The sequence below is a fragment of the Echinococcus granulosus genome (genome assembly GCF_000524195.1).
Source record: "Echinococcus granulosus chromosome Unknown EG_S00063, whole genome shotgun sequence".
NCBI lineage: Eukaryota > Metazoa > Platyhelminthes > Cestoda > Cyclophyllidea > Taeniidae > Echinococcus > Echinococcus granulosus.
This window is the reverse complement of record NW_020170443.1, coordinates 96,035-120,182: the sequence shown is the minus strand read 5'-3', so window position 1 is coordinate 120,182 and position 24,148 is coordinate 96,035. Positions and strand designations below refer to the sequence as shown.

The 24,148-nt window shown below is 43.8% G+C and overlaps 3 protein-coding genes across 3 annotated transcripts; 2 read left to right on the top strand and 1 right to left on the bottom strand. All coding sequences in view use genetic code 11, as the record gives it.

Annotated features, from left to right (window-relative positions):
- Positions 1-1,971: 1,971 nt before the first annotated feature.
- Positions 1,972-5,015, top strand: EGR_06755 (Protein regulator of cytokinesis; the record flags this gene model as incomplete). The annotated part of the gene is made up of 4 exons (XM_024496004.1): positions 1,972-2,089; positions 2,263-2,573; positions 3,909-4,088; positions 4,428-5,015. 4 exons carry the CDS (start codon positions 1,972-1,974, stop codon positions 5,013-5,015), a joined length of 1,197 nt encoding a protein of 398 aa, XP_024349544.1.
- A 4,460-nt stretch (positions 5,016-9,475) lies between these two features.
- On the bottom strand, positions 9,476-14,786 carry EGR_06754 (Threonyl-tRNA synthetase, cytoplasmic; the record flags this gene model as incomplete). The annotated part of the gene is made up of 13 exons (XM_024496003.1): positions 9,476-9,624; positions 9,815-10,009; positions 10,099-10,220; positions 10,300-10,478; positions 10,550-10,687; positions 10,850-11,083; positions 11,158-11,391; positions 11,789-11,925; positions 12,474-12,706; positions 13,727-13,856; positions 14,176-14,291; positions 14,359-14,585; positions 14,718-14,786. The coding sequence occupies 13 exons, from the start codon at positions 14,784-14,786 to the stop codon at positions 9,476-9,478; spliced, it is 2,163 nt and encodes a 720-aa protein (XP_024349543.1).
- A 572-nt stretch (positions 14,787-15,358) lies between these two features.
- EGR_06753 (Putative methyltransferase NSUN5) lies at positions 15,359-21,326 on the top strand (the record flags this gene model as incomplete). The annotated part of the gene is made up of 13 exons (XM_024496002.1): positions 15,359-15,492; positions 15,545-15,879; positions 15,920-16,067; positions 16,102-16,246; positions 16,293-16,468; positions 17,694-18,066; positions 18,252-18,509; positions 18,665-18,742; positions 19,401-19,514; positions 19,847-20,077; positions 20,180-20,371; positions 20,664-20,912; positions 21,060-21,326. The coding sequence occupies 13 exons, from the start codon at positions 15,359-15,361 to the stop codon at positions 21,324-21,326; spliced, it is 2,700 nt and encodes an 899-aa protein (XP_024349542.1).
- Between the last annotated feature and the right edge of the window lie 2,822 nt (positions 21,327-24,148).

The following is a 24,148-nucleotide window of genomic DNA, read 5'->3' as shown; positions in this document are numbered from 1 at the left end:
GGAGAATATGAACTACTGAGAATGCCATCAACTCCCGAAAGGGTTATGTAAAACTCTTCTTTTATGCCGCCACTTTTGAATCTCTATTTTTGAAAGGAATGTTTTGGTGAACATGAGGGCAAATATTTGGCGGACGATCTGGCCTTACGTAATCGCAACAATTTCTCAGAAGACGATTGCATCCATTTTGTGGACAACCAATCAGCACACGGTGACCTCGAAATCATTATCAATTCATCTATTGGTCCACATATGTACCAATCAAATTTCAGAGAGGCTGGTGGCCAGGCGTTGCCAACACCAGTCTCGGCTGCGCTCGTTCTTTTTCTCCCCACCGCCTGCGCAATAGCCAACGATAGGAATTTGTGCTCGGTGATGGACACCGATTCAATTTGTTTGCAGATATCAAATGGCCTTGCCCAACAAGTGGATGATTTAATGAAAATTTGGATTTATGCCGGTTAGTTTTACATAGGACCCCAAATTACCGGTCGCTTGATGTTAAGGCACTCCTTGATCTAGCAAGCTAACCAGTTCTCTGTGCACTTTTGTTAACCATTGTCATTTATTTTATAGGTTATTTTGGTTTTGCTTGTATGTGCCTTTTGGTAATCTCGGATGTGAGAGATGCTGGTGCAACTAAATCATGTTTAGAATGTCCCAGTTTATAAGGCCCCCTTAGACTTGCTTAAACTAGATCAAAACCCAAATCTATCTGATTTGAACCTGATCTTGGCTATAATTAACGTGAACGTTCCTGCTCTGCAACATCTTTCCTGTAAATAGTAGCTTAAGCACTTTAAACATTGCCTGAGTGTATTTTTCAAAAACCACAGCTGCCTGCTAGTTAGATTGTTTATCACAAAATCTGTCACCTTGAGGTATCTGCGGCCAAAAAACTTGTGTACAGTTACGATGAAGGAAAATGGGTTACGGGATGGTGTATCAGGGGAGCGATTTCACCTCCGTCAGTAGGAAGATGAACTTATCCCCCAATTTCATGTTTTCACAGCCCCTCGGTCGCTCAGCTATAATCGTACCAAAGGAGTGCTTTGACGACTTTGTCTGAGAGCAGACCATCAGTGGCGAACCCACTTTAAATTCAGTAAATCGCTATTGTCCCCGAGGAAAATCATGGCTGTGAACCAAATATTTTGCCATGTTTATAGTTCAGTACCAACCCGAATTTGGATCTACTCTCTCCTTTTGTTATTTACCCCAGTCCAATTTGTGACAGCAAAGTTTTGCGGTAGCCATAGCTACACAGTATGCGCACATGTCACCATCGCTGGATTGAGGCGGAAATGCGCAGAATTTTCTTATTCCAAAAGTTTGCATTTGACTGTTTATTTTACCGTGTTTGATTGCCGAAAAACTGTAATAGCTTTTGTTTACATTGAGGTTGTGTAAATCATGTCAGGAGTGATGAGTTTATCCATTACACACATTCTAGAGGTGCTACAATGAATAACGTATCCTTGAAGGCGTCATATTTCCTACCTCTCTGAAAGCACCTTTATTATAAATAAGCAAAGTTACAAATTACGACCTTACCCTGCGTAATTAGCGTAAATGTCAATTTCATTCGCTATGCATTATAGGTTACAGCAAGACAGAGGCGGACCAGAAAATTGGCATACTACTGAAGTCTCTAAAAGCAAGCTTTTATGCGTTTATAAAGTCAGAGAATGAGCTATTGAAGGAGCTGAACTCAAAGATTGAGTCTCAGCGCCAAATTGTTGCCGAGTTCTGCAGTCTTCTTTGTCTTCCTCCTTACTTTCCGCCCCACGGTTTAACCACTTGTCAACTCCTCCAAGTACGCATTAATTATTTACCACAAATCAGTAGTGCCTTAAAAAATTACAAAGCTGCACAGTCATTTATTTACAATAATGTTAGTGTATTTCTTACACTTTAAAGATGATTTAAGTATGTTTGAAACTACAGGACCTCACTGATAAAGTGTCAGAAATGGAACAAGAAAAACTTCATCGAAAGGAGGAATTTCAACGACTGTGCCGTGAAATTATCACATCCAGTCTCCAACTAGGCCACTCATCTGATGTTATTAAAAGAAAATTGACAAAAGGTTGGTTTATTGCCCCTCCTCCCCTCGCCCATTGAGAGCGTGCGAGGAGCCAATTAAAATAGACCTCAATTCTGATTGGCTGCAAAATTGAAGAGTATTTAAGTTGGTCAGAATAAATTCCTTTTGTACTTGCATTAATGAAACTTTGGGTTGGATTTTTGGTTTTTCCTTAGCTGTTGATGTGCCTTCAAATGAGGATATCGCAGGTCTGAAGTTGGTTTTGGATGAAAATAACGCAACGCTGGGACCACTTGTCGCCCAATTGAATGCCCTTCAAGCAGATATCCAACGCATAGCGGCGGAAATTGCCTATGTACCAAAGACCGAACGAGAGAAATCCTTATTGCATTTGGAATCGAATGGAAGAGAGGCTACTCCGGATAAAATGCTCAATGGTCAGGAAGAGGTTTTCAATGTAGATGAGGAAATCAGAAGAACGGCCGAAAGGTTAAAAGGAGCCCTCCCTAATGAGACTGATCTCGAGGTAAGCAAATGCTACTTTTTTCTACGATGATCATGAAAATCATTGCTTATGATTGATGGACTATTTTGCGTTATACCCTGTTAACAAACGACCCCCTGACCCGTTAAATTTCCTTGCAAATTTGGTGATCGCAGGCATGTTATACAAAGTGGTAGAAGCCAAACTTTAATTAGTTTTCAGTTAGATACAATTTTTGTGGCTCCGGGGTCTATAGATTTATAATGAGTAATGCCTTCTGCTACGCCTCGGATAGATACACATTCCACGAATGAACAACAAAAACAAATATCGGCTTTCGCTACAGCAGATCTTTTTTTGAACTTGAAGACACGGCTACTGCATCCCTTCAAAACGGCGGTTGTTTTTGTGTAAACAGCTGGTGCGTTAAAACACTAAAACGTAAAATCTTAGTTACTTAGCGACTACAATCTGATTAATTGTTTTACATTTTAAGCCCAAATACATTTAAGAATTTGCCGTTTTGAAATTATACCTGCCCTTAAAAATGCTTCGCGCCATAAAATAGGTTTACAATGATTTATTGAAGGCAGGAATAAAGAACAAATCTTAATTTCTCGTCGCAGTAGTAAGCGGTATTTGTCTATTTGGCTTGCTTGCTCAATGCATGTGAAGCTAAACGTATGTCTGCATGCACCACTAGTGTTCAACTATCAGCGGCAGTCAGTCGGACCAAGATTCTAGGAAATTAGTACATTCCACGCACAAATGCCAAGTGTCTTTACCTACCTTGGTTATAATGGTATGTATAATTCTCCCTTCATTTGTCAATAAACTAAGTTTCACTAGATGTCCACTTTTAAATGGCAACCCTTGTTCCGGTTCAGATGATTGGGTGATTGCAACCTTGCAACCAAAGGATGTATTGCTACGGCAACAAATGCTTTCTCTCAATTTCATTAAGCGAATAAATTCACGCTAAGTGCAACGAACATGTAAAGAGAACTTCGTTATTTTGGGTGCATGTTGGAAATTAACTGTATTTCACCGTACTCAAAAGCATTTACTTAATGTCCTAGTTTACCTTCTCGAGTGGTAACATTACTTCCTGGCTAAATTTAACCATTTGACATCAAAGGACAAGTCATGCTAGTAGCTGATTTAAAAGGTTAAATTATCAGTCAATTCCCACTTTTTTTCGCAAAAAATCCCCATTTCAAGTGATGCTAAAGTTACTCTGTCATGGATGTAATAAACTGTGGGGGCTGGATGTATTACGGGTATGATTAGTGTCAGATAAAATAGGTGTAATTGCTATGACATAGTGTAGCAGTGACTAAAATATTATCAGTTCACATAAGTTTTGTTTAATTTAAGGAGTTGAAAACGATGCGATTGAGTCTAGTGAAGGAGAAGGCCCGATTGGTGGGAACGTGTGAGGAGTTGAAGGCCTACCTAGAGAGCATGTGGAAACGCCTTCAGAAACCGGCGGAAGAATGTGAGGTCTTCCTCAAAAACTGCGAGGCTTTCACGCCCCATTCCCTCCAGTTACTTCAAGTAAGGTCATTTTTTTACTAATCTATAAAGTAGCCAATGAAATTCTTCCAAAATATTTGGCTTATGATTGGCTAAATGAGTGTTTTTTTTTGTTATAAAGTTTGGTTACATTGAGAAAATTGACTAAAAACATGGCAAACGGTTAAGTTTATTCGCTTTTCAGATGTTTGGATGGCGCAAAAGTTAACTTTAGAGATTGTGTGAGCTTTTAATTTCCCAAACTCATAGAGCGTCGTAGATTATGCTAAAGGGCAAATTTATTGAAATAGCTCGAAATCAGTGGATGCACATGTATGGATAAGTTGGTACTTAGATTTCATAATCAATATTTTTCTATAGACGGAAGCTGATGCCTGTCGAAAAGAACGTCTTCAAACTATAGCGACGTACTTGCCAAGTGTGAAGGCTGAATTGCTTGACCTTGCAAGGACCTGTTGTCTTGAAAATCAGGAATCCTCCAATTTGGCCAAAATTGAGGCAAAAGAACGTCAAGACGGTGGTGTTGAATTACTGGACTACTTAGAGCATCGAATTGAGGAATTGAAGGTTGTTTATCAACAGCATCGGCGAGTCTACGAGGCCATAGCGGCATTTCAAACCTCTTTCAACGCTCTCCAACAGGTAGAGCAAAGGCTTAAAGACCCATCAATCTTGAGTAACCGAGGTGGAATTTTGTTGAAGACGGAGAAGGAGAAGAAGAAATTGTTGAAGGAGGTGGAGAAATCGGAGAAGGAGACTCTAGCTGCGATTGGTGAATATGAGGCGGAGAAGGGTCAACCCTTTGTCCTGTCCAATGGTAAAACTTTCGTGCAGGCTGTTGAGGAACAGCGAAACGCGGCAGCAGTCTCTATGCGCGGAGGCAGAGCTTCCAGTGCTGTTGGACGCCGACCCTTCTCTGCAGGTCATCCTGCTTCACAACTCTGTTAAGTCGCCTCGGCTTCTTAATGATATTTCATTCCATTCATGCTTTTTTTTTCCCTTTTTTCCCTTATTTCTCTGTTGAGTCCATCCTTCATTCATTTTTTTCTGCTTTTCATGCTTTCTTTCTTTGTGTCTTTTCGTGTCCTTATTTTCCTAAATGTAGATGTGAATTTAGGCTGTGGAGTTGGTCTTTTTTTTGCATTTTCATTTGTTTATTACAAGGGAACTTCTGTGGGAAAATGGGGATTTGAATTTTATTGCCCCCTAGAAAGTAACAATGGCCGTTCAAGGGAACTGAAGGAGAGGGAGAATTTCGGGTCATTTTAGAGCGTTCTGAAATTAGAGGCAAGAAGGGGATTTCAGGAAATTGAAACAGGGTACATTTTCCTTTTGCGCACTAATTTATACGGACTACACAAATACTGCGTTGGCTAGCTACTGTGCCGGTAGCATCCATCACGGTGCCGTGACCTGACCTGGTCAATCGATTGCGCCCAGGCGGATGCTTGATGTGCCAATTTAAACAAAGGCAATGGCAGCAGTAGGCAATTCTTCTAAAGAAAACAAAATCAGGTCACTCCTTGCTTATTAAAGTAGAGCTCCCACAAATAGTGCGCTTCGAAATCCCATCAGTCATTAAACTGACCTTTTTCGTCTTTAATCACTGGTAACAAAATGAAATCAAGTCGACAGATGGTGTTGGTTTCGGTTTTCCAAAAAGTCATCGCTGAAAACCCTCAAACTCGATGATAAATCATCCACTTTATTTGGCGGTGTGGGAGCTTTAGTTAAGGTAGATTCTCCTAAGGCGAGTGGACCATTCCTCCCTCTGGCAAAAGCTTAAGTACAATCACATCAGAAGTCATTTATTTTTTACTCCTTTTAGCTAATTAGAGGCTCTGTCTGGTAATCGTTCTACTACGTTGTGCGGGGCATATCCTATTCGCCCAGACCCACGTAACAAGCCGCAAAGCATAATCGTGAGTGGATAGCATGTGTTCTACTAAAATCGTAGTCAGTAGTATTACGATTCTTGAAATTCTCTGAGCATAGTGGTGTTGTGGTGATTAGAAGTTGGTGGTAAAATGTGTTGTGGCACTGGGAGTTCCTTAGAAGGTCGCATTAAAGTGAAAACTACGGAAGGAGCAACCAGAGCGAGAGGAATTGGAAAAGGCTCGTACAACGTGGCACCAACCCTTAGCGCTCCCCGAATTTCAGGTATCACTTGAATGGTTTACTCAGGAGGTACTGCATAAGATTGGATGAGATTATAACGTGGAAGTAGTTCGCATGCTTTTTTTGCCTTCTTAGAAAGATCAAACCTGACGCTGTCAATCTACTGCGTCGAGTGAATGCTTGGTGTGCCCATTCAAAAAAAGGGATTGGTGGAAGTCAGCAAATCGTCTGAAGAAAACAAAATCAGGCAACTCCGTGTCCACTAAAGTAGAGTTCTCACAAACGCATTGTAAAATTCTGACAGCCATCAAACTGGCTTTTCTGTCGTTGATCACTGGCAATAGGAAAAATTAAGTTGAAAGCTGGTTTTGCTTTCGTCTTTTCCCAAAATTATTGCTAAATATCCCCTAGCCTGGTGAGCTATCATTATGTTTAATTGGTGATTTGGTTGTCTAGCCGCCACAAACAACCTGTTGCACCATCACAGTTTGCATTGGGTGGATGTGCACGGTAACAACTTGAATTGAAGTGGATTCTTTAGAGAGGAATGAATCATTCCCCTCGCTGGCAAAAGATAAAGAATAATCGCATCAAAAGTCACTTCTTTTTTACCTATCAAAGTAATTGGAAGTTCTATCTAGCATTTGTTCTAGTACGTGGTGCGGGAGCCGATTCAATTCACCCAATCGCACTTGACAAGCCGTGGGTAGCATGTTCTACTGAATTCGTTGTCAGTAGCACTACCACCGCCTTAAACTCGAAATTTACTTTGCTTAGTGGCGTTATGGGCATTAGCAGTACGTGACGTTAGTGTGCTGTGGTACTGGCATTTAATCAGAAGATAGCATCATCAGAAGTCATTTAATTTTTGCTCTTTTTAGTTAATTAGAGGCTCCATCTGGTAATCATTCTACTACGTTATGCGGAAGCAAAATTCCATTCACCCAGCCCCACGTAACAAGCCGCAAAACACAATCGGCAGTGGGTAGCATACGCTCTACTGAATTCGTAGTCAGTAACATTACGATTCCCGAAGTTCATTGAACATAGTGGCGTTGTGGTGATTGTAAGTAGGTTGGCGGAAATGTGCTGTGGCACTGGCAGTTCCTCAGAAGATAGCAACAAGTTGAATACTACGGAAGGAGCAACCATAATGGGAGGAATTGGGAAGGGCTTGCACAATGTGGGAGAAACCTTTAGCGCTGCCAGGATTTCTCTTGTCAGTTGAATGATTTATTCAGGGAGTACTGCATTGAAACTTGCTGCGATTGCTAATCGCTTTCCCAGAAGCATCAAACAAGAATAGAAAGCTGACAGCAAAGCCTCCTCCACCTCCGTCTTATAGTACCGTTCCAAAAATGGACCAACCATCCAGCTGAGAGTGGCAAATGGGCAACTATGGAGAAGGAGGGAGCACACCCGGAGACAAAATTTACATAAAAAAAAGGAATTGACATAAAAAATGCTTCTACTTCCCTTGCGCCCGCCTGTCGACAAAGGCCAAGACAGATGAACTGAGGAAAGCTGCGCTGTCTTGCTGTTAATAGCACCTCACTACGAATTCGGAAATCGGCGATTGTTTTAAACAGACCCCAAATAGCGCACTCCTTTCAAGTTCAACTTTACACTGGTCTTTCAGTCCCTCCATGGACGTGCAACAAAAAGTTCCTGCAAAATTATGTCCTGTAAAACCTCCAGGCGTGACAGGGACCGGACTACCTGGGTTCGCGAGGTCGTGCGGGGAGAGGAAGGGGGGAGAAGGCGGGATTTTGAGGTCACCACCATCGCTACCACGACACTGGACCCATTTAATCACACGCGCTTAGCTCCGATTGGACAACTAAGTTTGACCAGGTGGTAATGTTGGTTAGGTAACCCGGGCTCTGCTCTCTGAAAGCATTCAACAGCCCTGTACAACTGGCACCCGCGACGTCCTTGTGTGTTCAAATAGTACAAAAAGGCTAAAAACTTTCACTTTTATCAAAATAAAGAGCTCAAGTACTTTACTTACTTGTTTTATGCCTCAATTTGATAGCCAAATCTTTTATTGTCACCATTTATTTTTAAACCTTCTCAATGAGAAATGGACATTTGATCCCACTTCAAGGTTATCCCGATCGTTTCTCAAAAGTAGGTTTCAGCAAAACTGCTCGGCTGTGTGACACCCTCCCTCCTCTGTCCCTTGACGCATCAATCGACTGACAGGAGACTAGACCAGCGACCCATCACCGCTTTGTGGGGCCAGATCGTGGGACTGGTGCAACAGTTTCATCATCCCCCATCCAATCACGTGACACCACGGCAGCTGGCTGAACGCGGTCGACTGACTCACCCGCAAGGTTGGCATGCAGCCAAAGGGTCGTGTGACCCCGCAGTTCGGCGATGGCAACGATTTACAAGCTCGACGCAAAAACCAAGTGGATGTACTCCACACCACGGTAAGCCAGAGCGAGATGTCACCAATGTTGGTCCTTGAAGGTAGCATTGCAGTGCCCTCCGACAACTTCGCAGAACACGCATAAAGAGGAGGTGTTCGTCAGTCCAAATTCCCCTTATCTTCAACCCACACTATAACATGTCGGTTGAACCTCAAGGACATGATTCAAGCCTGTTCAACTAACAAACCGGACGAAAGAGTTGAAGACGGAGGTAAGTGATAGAACCGCCCTTCCCCCCCCATCTCCAACAGGTGGGTCGTTGTGGAAGGGTGGCACATAACAACCTCCCAAGGCTGAATTTGTTGCGCCTCACTTCCAGTTCATTTCCTAGTTGACTTGCGATGCAAAGCGGGATTTACCCGCCGGCATGCCATTGGCCATCGCTCCGACGACCCACGAGGTCCGCTTGCTGTGCGTGCGTGGTGGGTCACAATCGGAACTGAATCCACCACCACCTTGACGATCAAGTTTGCGGGGAAACTGCAAAACTACCCTTTTTGCAAACTTAAAGACCTCGTGCGACCCGCAGATTGCCATACTCGCCCGCAGTTCAGTCTCCAGAAGTTGTAATGAGCTCTGCCTTCATGCAGGTAGGTGCTGAAACGCCTTTACGAGTAATTCAAGTGCTACAGCTTTGAAGTACCCACAAGAGTGATCACCAAGATTTCAAAATAAAAAAAATCCCTTCAGACTTTTAATGAACCAACCGCCTTTTCGACCTCACACCACAACGACGGTAAGCAAAAGGGGCCACGAAGGTCAACGAGGAAAACAGCACACAGGACTAAAGCAAGGGAAGCAGGAGCACACAAGAACGCGCATTGTGAGGTGCCAAAAAGGGCAACACCGGGCTTATAATTCCGTTTCCGCCGAGACTGTCTTGGTGGCACAGAACTCCTTGAAGCGTTCAATCAGATGCTCAACTGTGTGCTCACCCAAGACCTTGTTCTCACGTGATCTTACATTCACCGTTCCGTTGTTCAGCTCCTTCTCGCCCACCACTAAAACAGAGCGAAAACAATGCAAAGATAAGTGGAACATCAAAGCAAGGCAGATTTTAAAGCTGTCAATTAAAATTGTTTGTTATGACACACCAAACCGGCAGAGTTGTTTACCATGAGTAAGCGGATTACGACACCAAAACTGGCGGTTGCATAAAATTACTACACAAAGTTGACGACTACCACACACCGAGGATGAAGTTGTACTGGGCCAGTTGGCCATTGCGAACTTTCTTGTTCAGCGTTCGACCAGGATCTGTGTCAATATTCGCCATGAAGCCCGCCTCGTGAAGTTGATTGCGCACCTTATGACCGTACTCGTCCAGCGCGGAGACCACTGGAACCACCAACACTTGACGCGGATTTAGCCAGAATGGCCACTTGCCTAGGAGGGAGTAGACATCCTTCCAGTAAAGAATGCCAGACAGTTGGATTTTAAAATTACACGCATGAGGGAGGATTTTATTAACGCACCGGCAAAATTCTCCGTGAGAATGGCCATGAAACGTTCAACAGAGCCGAGGATAGCACGATGAATGATAACCGGGCGCTTGAGAATAGTTGAACATTCGCCATCAACTGAAGGCGCGTCGCCCCTAAAAGGTAGAAAGCACACATTTAGGTTGGAGGAAGCGAATTCAAGGTGAAAGGGAAAAGCAAGACAAGTGCGCCTACGTCTGATAGGTGAGATCAAAGCGTTCGGGCAATTGGAAGTCCAACTGGATGGTCCCGCATTGGTGACGCCTTCGAAGGGCATCGAAGAGAACGATATCAATCTTAGGGCCGTAAAAGGCACCGTCACCCTCGTTGAGAGTCCACTTTACACCGCTGGTGTTCAAACTGCTCTCCAGTTGCTAGGGGCGTGAGAAAGGGAGAGGAAGAAGAGTAAAAGTGGTATTTAAGGGAAATGATCGTCTGGGCTAACCTTTTCCGCACGATCCCACAATTCCACAGCTCCCATGAAGTCCTCAGGGCGCGTAGAGAGGAAGAATTCAAAGGAAAAACCGAAAACACCGTAGGTATGTTGCACAAATTCGATTGCATTTTTAATTTCAGTTTCAATCTAAGAGATGGAAAAGGTGATAGGCTAAGTGAACTTTTCGAAAAATGACCCTGCTTTTCACGTGTTCTCATCAAACGTCAAATTTTCGGAAATTAGAGCAGGCAAGAGGGAGTACTATGTGTACCAAAATTGGACGATCATCCGGAAGTACTTTAGACGCACCTGATCCTCACGACAAAAGATGTGAGCATCATCCTGTTGGAATCGACGGACTCGTGTCAGTCCAGTCAACGCACCGGAAAACTCGTTGCGATGAAGCACGCCGAAATCAGCCATCCGAAGCGGCAGATCGCGATGCGATCGCAATTCGTGGGCAAACATGAGGCAGTGACCGGGACAATTCATGGGCTTGAGGCCGAATATCTTCTTTTCTATGTCTATCTTGAACATGTTATCCTGCATATAAAGGTGAGGAGGCGATAATTCACAGCGAAAGGGAGACACTCAGGCAGATGAGATATTCAACACACCGCATAGTGCTTCCAATGACCGCTTATCTCCCACAGCTTGGAGTCGTAGATGTTGGGTGTAATGACTTCCTGGAAGCCGCGTTTCCAGTACTCGTTCCGCATCAGTTCCACCAATTTATTGTAAATATGTGCACCAGCAGGGAGGAAGAAGCAACTGCCGGGAGAGAGCTCGTTGAAAAAGAACAGCTTCTGCTCGATACCCAGTTTCCGGTGGTCCCGGCTTGCGGCCTCCTCCTACACGGTCGATTAAGAAATGAAATCCCATGTCTGCCATAGATTAGGAGATTTACTCAATTCGCCTTGAAACAGGCAACACGATCTGCTGTATTAGACGCACTTCTTCAAGTGACGTGATGAAACAAGATGGATAATAACAGCTGTAAGACCGCCTTAGTCCCCATGTGACTGACCTGACAATGCTCATGCCACGATCAATCATGACCACAAAATCAGGGCGCAAAAGATGAAAGAGATGATAAACAAAGACAGCACCACATACGAGACACATGCAGTCTGGGGGCAATTCACTCTCTCTTACAAGTAATTAAAAAGGGACCTTTCAAACCATCGTATAGCCTTCGCCAACGTTACAGCCTATAAACAATGCAAAAAAACCGGACTAGTGGCATACCTGGAGGTGTTTCCAGTCCTTCATGGCCTGCTGGGAGGGGAAAGAGATACCATAGACTCGTTGAAGGGACTCGGCGTCAGCGCGACCTTCCCAGTAGGATGAGCTACTTTTCGTAACGGTGATTGCTTTTATGCAACCTAACGTAAGGTAGGGAAAACAAACAGCTGGAGAAGTTGCATGACTGGTGATTCGACTGCTGTGTCATTCATCACCTGCTAGATTTTGATTTTACGAATTTCCTATTGCAAGTCTAAAAAAAGGTTGTGAAAAACATCCCAAATGATACCCCATTCGCCTCTTAAAAACGACATTGCGCAATAGCACAGCACCTGTGGATAACTGTCAAGACAGATGCCGTTTAAGTGCTGACTACCACACTTTGTGGTTAATATAGGCGACTCAAGACGTCTACTTAAAAGCAGCATTATTTCAAGTACTTCATTGCAGCACCAATACCAACGTAGAAACCCCACCAACGGTCTACCCAAGTCTTGCCGCTCTGCAGTTAGGTTGAACACCTCAAAAACCATTTGAAACTGCTCAAGCAAGACTTTGGAGCATATAAAACCTTTCTTTTCAGAAAGCACTGTTGCGTAGCACACTCAAGTTGTATGACCGAGACCATGTACCCAAACGCCTATGAGGTGTCGATGCATTCCGAGGGTGGAAAAGTAAGAGAACATACCGGTATGGCGAACATGCGGACCCACACAGAGATCAATGAGTGTACCGCATTTGTAGACGGTAGTCTTAGGATCTGTGACGCGCTCATTGAGAAGGCGCACTTTAAACTCGTTGTAGTCAAACATCTTGAGCAGATCCGCCTTCGACAGAAGCAGACGCTCAAAAGGCTGCTTCTCGTTGATGATGGAGTTGCAGAGCTTATTGAGCTGCGGATATTCGTCAGGATGAACTTGCCTTAAGTAGAAGAGGAGAATGTAACGCAAAGCTCCACTTGGGGTCGCATGGCCAAGCATTCAATTAGTGAGTTATAGGTTAGCTGACAGACTTGGTGCAAACTTATGCCAAGCGTCTCGTTTTGATGAAATCACATTTGTCAAGCTGTTCAACAATAGGTGGAATTCTGTCGTATAGTCGTATGAACCCGAAATTGACTTATGGATGAGGTACGACAAAAGATTATAAAACTTCCTCAAGACGGTTTTCTTGCTCTATTTTATTACTAAAGAACTAAAAGAAGCCCAACCCATGGTTCCAGTTGACAAAGACTAGTGATGGCAGAAACCTTGTCAAAGGTAGACAAATATCCTAGACACATTAAACGATCTCCAAAAAGTGTGCGAGAACTGACACCAATAGTAGCATTAAGGATTCGAACATAGTCTTGGATTAGTAACAACCCATGGTCGTATAAATATCACCTCTAACCACCGCGCCAAGCGCCTGGGAGCAATGGCATCTGTGATTTTGGGGAAATTCCAATTACGACAGCCGTGGGACAACTTGAGTAAATTCGTAATCCGGTACAATCGAGCCGTTGGAGACAAACCTTTGGGAGTTGGCAGTAGTAAACATCGCGCATTTGCACAATGATTTCCACCACATGATAATTTCAATTAACCAAACGCGTAGGAGTTCTAAATGACACCAATCAAATGGGCGTGTCAATATCGCACGAAAGATTGAAGGCTAGGCGAGGGGTACATAACACCAATTGAACTCAAGTGAATAAATACCTTCCTTATCAGAAAATGGAGCAAATTTCCAGCAGCAATTGAAGGCAACTGACTGAATAGAAACTTGTGACTAAGACAATATCTAATGAAGTAGTGCGTTTTAATAAATAAAAAAACGGAAACATGTACTAAGGAGTGCCGCATCGTTTAATGGGAGTGACAGTAATCTACGTTCAGCATTTTTCTACCGCATGATAGGTAATGAAACTGCAATTTGAAAAACCACATAGAAAATACCCACCTTCCCTCCATCCACATGTCGTAGTAGAATCCCTCCTCAATGGGTGGACCGTAGCAGAGGTGACCTCCGTAAAGGCGCTCCATGGCCTCCCCCATTATGTGTGCCGAGGAGTGCCAGAACACGTACTGACCTGGAGCGTCATCGAAACACATGAGACCGGAAGTCGCAAAAAACACCATCAACAATCTGGTAGTTCTTTTTGAAAATTAACAGCCGCTTCTACCACAAAGTGGTCTGGGTGAAAACGGCATTTGTATGCGAATCCCAAAAAAAAACATGGAAACGAACCTAATGATGCAGGACTACACTACACAATAGTAAATACACATGAATTATCCTGTCATTTAGAACAAAGTCCGGCCTAGAACATAGTGAAACGTAAACCAGGTCGACATACAATTCCAAAAGCAAAGTACAAAATCAACTCTGAAACAGGTGAATGGACATACCATCCTTGTCATCAAAGTCCAAAAACTCAATTGTTGAGTTTCCTTCAAGCGGTCGTTCAAGATCCCACAGCTTCCCGTTAACCTTCGAGATGACGAGTTTATCAGCTGTGCTCTTACTAAATGAGAGTAGACAATAAGCTCGGATGGAAAGAACAGCCCTCAAATCCAAGCGGAAATACATACTCCAAGTTCCTAGCAATGTCAATGGGACGAGTTTCCCAAGCCTTGCCCGGTATCGTGGATCCGTCACGCAGGGTGATTTCGATTGGTAAACGGGGCTGTGAGGCAACAAATTGTTTATACTCCTTCTTCAGCTTTTGCCATAGACGTTCACGATGGGCGATAAATTCAGGTGGAGGAGGAGATGAAACCTCAGAAATGACTTGAGAAAGTCCACACACACCGGAAGCCTAAATTCCACAAAATATTGACAGACCCCCATAGGTGCAATTACCGCAAACATGGAACAAGGGAACTAACTCCTCCCAGCAACAAATGAAATTAAATAAAATAAAAAGATATTCAAATTAATGACTACGTACCATAGCTCGACAATAAAACTGAATCACCACACGGAAAGCAGGCAATACGCTAACCAGCGCAAGTGACATGCAATGCACATCAAATTAGGTGATATACTAAAACAAATAAATTAATGCGAAAATTTGGCCTTTTAATCGGAAAGATGCCTGCTTTACACAAGTCAATGTGTTTATTGCTAGCAATGCGACACTTGAGTTGGTAAAAGGCTAGCCCTTAAAACGAAGTTTTGGACTTAGCTTGTAGTTGGCTTTGCATATCAATGAGTTGCCATTGTGCAACACTTTCTTGACATTGTGACAGACATTTTTTATGTCTCTTGGTAAAAACTTCACACAAAATGCTTTGGCAAATTCATATTTGCTCGGCGTAAATTTTGAGTTGCTCGAACTTGTTTTACGCCCTAGTTAGCTGCCAAGGTAAATCTACTTTAGTTATTTAAAAGATTTTTTTGTCAACAGCAGTAAAATTGTTTATTTTCCGCTGAAAACTTGCGCTATTAAGCATTCTTTCTATATCGATTTGAATGTCAGTTTTTAACAATTGCTGGCAAATTCTTCATTCTTTACAAATGAAGCAATTAGCTTCCTGCCTATTTCGGTTCTTAAAACCATCTGATACACGTTTTCATTAAAGAAATAAAATGATGCGGAATCATTCAATTGATGATTGGTTCAACGTACCTGCACGAGGTAGCCCTCTGCCAGACTACCTGGACTCTCCGCTTAGACGCATGGTGGGGGCGTCCCATCTTTACCACGACGCGGCTCGGCTTTTGTGCGTTGTTTCTTCCAGGACAACAAGTCTCAAAAGTGCCTTTTATAATCAGGATGGACCAGTACTTTGAAAATACCCTCTTTAATGCTGCTTTTCAGAAAAATAAGGCTATCTATGCTCTAGTGGCTAAATCTTTGGGCTTACAGTCAATCATTGTTAATGTGTTGACAGAATTGGGTGTTTTGGAGGGTCACTACTCGCACATTGCTTGTTCTACTTTATCAGCCTGCACTACGTGCCTCTTGACTGTGGTCTCATTCGACCTCTGCTGTCCGCGTAGGTCGTTTGGGCGACGATGCGATGCTTTAAGAATCCTCAGAAAATACATCCCATCTGGTAAGATTGCCTCTAATCTCCGTAGACTAATAAGAAGTCGAGCAAAGACTGGTTAGTTATCCATTGCTGTTTATGATTGACCCTTACTTAGTGGGACCAGGGGGAGATTCCATCCTGCGAGTTCCTCTGTTTTTACGTGCCATCGAATCGATAGATAAGGTCATAGAAGCATTGGGTTCTTCGGGTGATGGTAGGTACAGTCAGGTTTTCTACGACCGAGCAAAAACTTCCTACAAGAAGTGCGCCCGCTTCTTGTCTGACTACCTCATTCAGATACATCAAACTAGTGCGGAATCTTAAAAAGCATGAATTTGTGAGAGATTATCACTTTCCGAACCTTATTCTACTTATCCCTCCTGGCACGGATTTGCACCTATCGCCAGTAATCACCTCTGACATGGCTGTCATCCAGGATAAGGTAATGGGAACTCCTTCTTACTTAAGTCTCCGGTGTTATTTTTCAGGCAAGCTGTGTGCCATCCCTAATTCTTCTGGACGTCCTTGAATTACCCAGATCTCAGCCCCTTAAAATATTGGATGCTTGCGCTGCCCCCGGCAACAAAACTACTCTCATTTTGTCCGGTCTTAAACAGCTGTCTCAAAAGAGTTGCCTTATGGCCTTCGATCGCGATAAAAGAAGGTAGGTAGTTGTCTGGTGTAGTTACTTGTTATCGGTAGAAGTATTGTTATTTCTCAAGTCATATGAAGACTTTTGGTGCAAAAGTAGAAGTTAAAATTTAGTGAAGTAGATATTACATGTCTTTTTCAACAATCTTTGGCTGAATTCTCGCACTTTTTAGTATTTAAAGCCTAGAGAACTTGGAAACACAGAAACCTATTGATACAGTCGAACCACCTCACGCAACCTTCTTCACTTCGCTACAATTTTTCATTGTTTTAATGCTAATCTTGATTCCCAAGTGAAATGAAGTAGCCACATTTGATCACTTTTAAGAATGTGATCCAGAAAGTACTAGCTTTCCTTGTTAGGCCACTTCTCTAACCTGGAGCAGCTTTTAGCTCTCCTATTGTTAAAAGTTGGTAAATGTCTTGATACTCAGTGAACCAACATTCCGAGATGGCGGATTTTCTCTAGTGAATATGTCCATTGTCTCTACTGGCGGATTTGTCTCGTTCAATTTCACCGCAGGCTATGCGTCGATCCTGCGTTCGGAATCAGGCAGGCGTTCCATACACTGAATGCTTACAGGACGTCTTTGGTTTCTTTACAATATTTTAATGTTTTACTGCAGCCGAGCGTCCTATCATCGTACCGCAGTATCTGAAGTCACTTGTGCATTCCATATCTTTATTCATGAGAAACTGTCTTCATCTCTACACACTTTCATGCGTACTCATCTACTGTTGCCTGCCGCCTCGCTCAACGTGACATAAGTGACAACTATCAGTGGGTGTTAGAGCACACCTGACACTTCTGCATGTAGTACCTCCACATTTAAGCTCCATTTAATGCGTGTAAAACAAAAGTCTGCGTTTGATATGAACATCCAGTATACAATGGATGTAAGCGATTTTTCGGAGACTTACTTCAGGAAGGCCGTCTTGTTTTTCTTGTTCATTCTCCCAATAATTATTTGTTCCTCGACCTTGTCGTCCACCTTCGTGCTGATTTGCTTCACAACGTCTGCTACCTTTGGGGTAGTAAATTCATTAGACATGGTCGCGTTTTCACCAGCAGCTCTCCCGCGTAGGTGACAAACTGATAATGGTCACTAGTCGAAGTTTGTGGAATTATTTTTATTAATTAGAATCTGAATATTATGAACAATCATTGACAAATTTCATGAGTGATTATTTAAGTAACGCTGGAAGTTAAATCTAACCTGTCTTTTTTGGACTTTCAGATTCCATCAGCTTTGTGATAATCTCCGTCGAATGCACGATGGTGTCTTGAAGGTGAATGGTGTTATAGAGAACAGGAAAGTCGGCAGAAAAGCTTTCAACGGAGTCATTTGTGAAGCCTTCTTGCGAGATTTCCTCACCATCGATCCACTGAATGAGGCAGAGTTTGCAGATGTCACAGCAATTCTTGTGGATCCTACGTGTTCAGCCTCGGGTCTGCGTTGCAAGCGGCCAGAGCTGGCGGCCCAGGGGCAAGAGGACAAGGTGGAGCGTGTCGAGCGATTGGCCAACCTCCAGGCCAAAATTCTTCGGCACGCTCTCTCCTTTCCCTCCGTTGAGGTGGTCGTCTACTCAACTTGCTCGGTCTACCAACAAGTGAAGTCGTGTGGCATTTTCTCCTTTGTTATGCACCCTCTAAATTTCGTTAATAGTCGCTTTCCCGTGTATACTGTTAGATACATTCTAGCTCGCAAGCCACCTTTAAGGACACTAATCTGCTATGAACTGCCGCTTCTGTTAGTGGTGAAGTTGCTTGTCAGTTTGCTGCTTCTTGTTTTCAGGAAAATGAGGCAGTGGTTCGTGAACTACTTGAATCTGGTGCAGCGGCGGATTTTGAGCTGGTGCCTATCTGGAATAAAAGCAAGGACAAAGGGACAAAGGGAATGGGGGAAAAGGCTTTGGCGGTGCCCAACCTTTTCACCCCATTAGCTCCATGGAAGTCACGAGGTTTCGTTGAAGATGATAACAAAGATGCCGCAAAAATGATGGCAAGGTGTTTGCGATCGTCGGCTGAAAATGACCTCACTATCGGCTTCTTTGTGGCCTGCTTTAAGCGCCGAAAATGAGTAGCATCATCCCAGTTTATCTGCTTGTAAATATACAGATTGGTGACCCTTGCGCTTACTTTTTAATTATTTGCGGTGTGCCTTATGACTGCTGACCTTAGCGTCCATTTAAAATCGGCTTCTTTCAGATGGATGAGCAGACAGAGGTTGCTGATGAAGCTCCACCCAGTGGTACCTTTTCAGACGAGATAAAGGAGTTGGAGAAAGTGAGTGCTTCTCGTTCCATGTCGTTTTCCTTCCAAACTTCATTTTCTGTGATCTACCAGTCGCAACTCTCCTTAGAAGACTGACCTCTTGATCCTTCAACGACTGATAAATGTAAGCATTTAGGACTGGTTTCTTTTCCTCGAAAAATGAGCCACTCATGTGGAAGACTGGAGGTGGGACTAGGATGGAGAAGTCGAATGTCATTTACTTGTTTTCTAGTAAACCATTCGAATTGGACTGATTTGTCCTGCAAACGATAGTATTGTTTAGAGGTCCAGTTTTCCAACCTCGTAGCGCTGGATTTCGACTGCGAGGAATTGGGTGAAGTGCGGAGCAGATATTTGAGATTGATCTCTGGACTGGTTAGACTGGCGGTAGGAGGCTGTCACCCGTCGGTTGTGCCAATGCGAAGAATGTTCATCGTTAACTGCCATTGTCGTGATACAGGATATCTTGCAGTCTTTTCAGCTGAACTACTTCTAACTGTGTTTACTACTTGTGCTTCTCAAGGTTCTTTTTTTGGCCAGATGCCTCATGCGGTCTACTAGTTTACCAACATGCGTGGGTCAGCTGTCTCTTTACTCACCCCGCATGCGCATTTACTTGAACCGACAACTGCAAAAAGGGGACTTTTTCCCACTTCTCTTTTTTTTCAAGCCGGTGAAATCACCTTTGTCGAAAGCAGTCGAAACCAACTCTAATGGAGATGTTGAACCACCGCCAAAGAGGCGGAAACTCTCAAAACAAGAGCGATACATCCAGCGAAAGGAGGTAGGCAGATGTGTGTGTGTGTGTGTGGTAATGTGCTTCTCCTGGTGGCTGTGATGACTTGGTTGATTAGAAACAACATTATTTCTTCCTCCATATCGATAATTTTTTTTGGTAAATTATCAGGTAATGGCTATTGGTCATAAATTTCTATAAATAACTTTGGTACAGCGATGCGGGGCGTCTTGAATCGTAAATCTTCTAGACAGATAGTAGTGAAGGCTGCTTGGATATTAAAGTAATTCCAGTATGAGCATGTGTGGGATCTTGCAGCGCGTAGGGAAGAGAAGCGGTGTTGACGCTGATGACGTCGGTGGTTTGACTTTTGCGTTCAGGAACGACGTGGCAGAAGGAAGGCGATGAAGATGAGGAGACGGGAGCGACGTGATGCAGTGGCTGCGTCGGCGGTGGCGGCAGTTGGAGACGCTCCGCTAAGAGCTCCACCACCACCACCACCACCACCTCGAGTCTCTATGGCTGAGTCGAAGTGTAGGACGTGCGTTGTGTTGGACTGCGCTTACGATCACCTCATGTCCTTCAAAGATACCTGCAAACTAGCACATCAGGTGAGCTCCTTCCTTCTTGTTTGCTAGCTACTGAAGTACCGTGAGTAAGAGTTGACTAGATTTCCACAAGTCAGTCAGTAGAGACAATTCAGCCTTCTTCAGATATCAAATTGTTACTCAACAAATCGCCGCCTTCCAGCGCCGGTGCAACTCTACATCACCGGTCTTGGGAGCGCATTCAAGGCCGAGGAAGGGATAGAGCAGTCCACGGAGCCGCGTGAACCGATGGAGCAGAGCACGCTGGCCAGACTGCATAAGGTCGATGCCCAAAACTGGGACGTTCATTTGAAAATGGTACCATTTGTAATTCCCCTTATCACCAATCATATTTTATTTTTAAACTTTAGTTGCACCATTTCCTTTTTCGATTCCACTTTGCTTTAAGATGATTGGATGGTTGTCGTGGGAGGGCAATAGAAAGTTTTGTGCCTCCATGGCGATAAGTGGGCTCAGATATCTCCCTTAACGGTAATGGAAACTCTGGAAATACATCCAATCCCAGTCATGCAGTTTTGTGCACAGAAATCTGACCATTTAGCCAAATTGCGATGAGGCGTACTACTTTTCTCCATTGTTTTTGATAAAGGAGGACTACAGAGAACTGTTTCCTGCCTCTTCGATTGTCTACCTTTGCGCGGAATCAAGCTACGAGTTGCCGGACACTTTTGTGTCCGATGCTAGTGCTACTGCTCCACCCGACGGTGCTGTGGCTACCACCACTGACAATGGTTGTGGTACTACCGACTCAACCGTCCCCGTTTTCACCTCCGACGACGTCTACGTAATCGGTGGCCTTGTGGATCATAATCATCATCAAGGCCTCTGCTATCAGCAGGTGAGTTTACCATTTTGTCATCTCGTGCCATTTGATGGGCTTCGATATTGTCTCGACTCCAGTTTAAATGAAGGCCATTGAGCTACTTCTCCTGCTGTGCAAAGGATGTAGACTTCAACAATTAGAAGGAATGGGCGATGTGCACAGACATGCGGTAGTATATGTGACACAATAAGTGGCGAGAAGCGCATTCAGGGAGTGATGAAGGTGTACCACTTGGTTGAAAAGGCATTGCAGCGTGGTCACCGGACAGCACGACTGCCACTGGAACGGGCGGGTGTGGAAGTGGAGGGTCGGCGGGTGCTTGCTCTCCTGCACGTCTTTCAAGCTCTCGCCTTCGTCCTCTCCGGTGCTCATCCTCAATGGCATGATGCACTGCGGGCTGCACTTCCTCCGCGAAAATGCAACCAATAGTTGCTGTCGACTTGTGAGATGAGGAATTGGAAGCTATGTATGCTGTAGCCTTGACCGTAATCACTACAATCTTTCATTATTGCTTTGACAACAATATCTTGCTTCTTATTTCTTTCGTTAAGGGGAGAGGTGAAGTAGTCGTCGAAGGTACTGCTGACGACGACAGACGGATCGGGTGTCGCATGGACGATGTCAGCTAGATTCCAGGGTATCCACGGATTGGACAGTTTAGATTCGAGCATGCAAATATTGCCGACTTAGACTCCTAATGAACAATGGGCCGTGTCTACTCAGTGGACTTTGGAGGTCATGATCGGTCAGTAGTACCTGACACGGATAAGTGACCTTCATGAACAATTAAGCCACATGGGAGGTCAGAAGTTGATGGAAGAGATCAGTGGCTGAGTCATCGAGTCATCAAGAGATCAACTTCGTCTCAGCTGGCATCTCTCGAACGAATATCTACAGGAGCTTCGGGAGAAAGTGGTAGCTACTGTGAAATTGATGTCCTAGACGTTTGGCACTTTAAGAGCACGGAGGTCATGAGCACCATCTGTTCGTATGATTCGAGGTTGACGATGGTGAGGCGAGAGCTGGATAATATTATGTTTCTGCCTTAATCTTGCATGTTATAAGGTAGAAGAGCCATCTTTGGCGGTTTCCTGAACACCAAGCTTAGGTTCTCTCCTCGTGGTCAATGTGTTCATCGACCTAACGTGACCTATGGAAAAGTTCAAGGTCGTCAACGAGACCACCCATTCTACCGTAGAGATACTAATTTAATGGGTTTTATATCTTGCTCTTAAGGGTCAAGCTATTATAATGTCCAAGTTACACGATTCCTTTGGACTTTTTGTCAATTTGATATTTCAGTACACATACACTACTAATTTAGAAGTTAGTAGCTTGAGACTATTGTATGCGTTGTTATCGCCGCTGTTACGACCATTCGGTACTCAGCTCTGACTTCCCACATGGCTGCTGATGCGGACAGTTCTAGCTCTGCAGAAGCACTCGCCCTCGTCTTCACCGGCTCGTAAACTGTAACCCTCACTGGGGTCTCTGCCACCACCCTGTGGGTGTGTAATTTACCCAACCGGTCCACTTCGATGCCATGTTAATTTCCTTTTAAGTAATGAATGTGCTCTTTTCACTTATAATGTTAGTGTTTTTCGTTGCCATCGAAATAGCATTTTGAGTAGCCTCTAGGAATGCAAAAAAACGAGGTCAACTTGGGGGGTTAGCTATCTCTGTGAACGCAATATCTGCATTTTAGAAAAGCAGGTCCAAGTTGACGTAAACTACATATAAACTGAATGCACCTACCTTTACTACGCGATAGCTTTGACATTTTTTATGGCGTTTCCGGCCCTGGGCATTGGTTTAAGGAAGAATATCATGCTTCAAAGTACTGCCATGGATGGTGACAGACTTCTTGATAATTTCGTAAAACTGTTATAAAATGAACACTTTTAAAAGCTGCCGTGGATAGAAAGAAGGACTTTAACTGACCGAATTTTTCTCCCGATATATATTCCGGAAACTTATTTTGCTCATCGAAATTCTAAGACATGATTTTTACTACCTTAATTGTGTGTTTAACTCTAGGTTTCGATGAAGGGCAATTTAGGAACTCCACCGTTGTACCTCTTCGGGACGGCCTGGTCTCTGGACCGTGCTGGTAGGCTCCAAGCCCTTCTATACATATTCTGTTCAAATATTATGCCTTCTTTCGCCCTCAGGAAAGTCTCAGGACGTCACCTTAGTAAGGGCAAAAAGCGAACTCCATATTGAAGGCCAACTGTCCTCTCTTCTACCGCTGGTTGATGAACATTTTCGTGTCCCAAGAAATGCAAATGCTGTAGAGGGGGGAATATGTGATAGTCTCTAACAGAAGGGCTGAAAACGACATATATTTTACCAACTAGCCCAGTCCCGTGGTCTGCAAGAGATTCATTAACAACTGAAGTGGCAATAGCCGTGAACCACCCGAAATTTTCGTGACATAGCCAAAGAAGTGAACACGCGGTACCTCCTCCACTCCTCTACCAGTTGGATAGAACCCAGATGGATATGTCTGGGCAGCTCTGAAGTAAGAACAAAGTGGATAGGAGGAATGAACGCGAAATCTCACCTCCCAAGGCACTATGTTGAAACCCGTCCTTGGGCTTTTGGGACAGTGTTTCAACGACTAGCAGTGGACACCGTGATGGTCAGCACATCCCATGTCCTTCAGTATAGTTCCCATACACAACAAAATTCTCGATCTGGCAGAATTGCTATGAGGGATCAGTGACCTTGCGGTCAGGTATTTTCTCAATTGCATTGCGATTTGATGACTACCACGACTGCCATCCTAGCAGCACCGATTACCTTGTGATGGCTGACGCAGGAGGTTGATCAAGGGTAGCCCAGGTGAGAAAACTCAAAAGAGGAGGAAAGGCTATACAGTACGTTGATTGTTTGTCTAACTCCCGGTTCTGGTAACTGGAAAAACCACCATCGTACCACAGCCGGACGGTTTGGTCTCTCGGACATGCCGGAGGCCTCAATTCCTTCTCCAATACGTATTCTTTCCAAACATTATATTTTTCTTCATCTTTCTAGGGTAGTTTAAGGATATTAAATGATAAATAATTTTTATTTAGACAGAATCCTTCCCAACTTCACTTTTACCATGAGGAAGACCCGCCTCTGTGACTTTTCACCTCCCCATCTTTGGTTTAATCACGTCTTAAGTCGTGTGCGCTGTTCATAAATCGCCTCAGGCGAAGTGATTCTTTTAGTAAATGAAAAGTTTATGAACCACATCTAATCAGCAA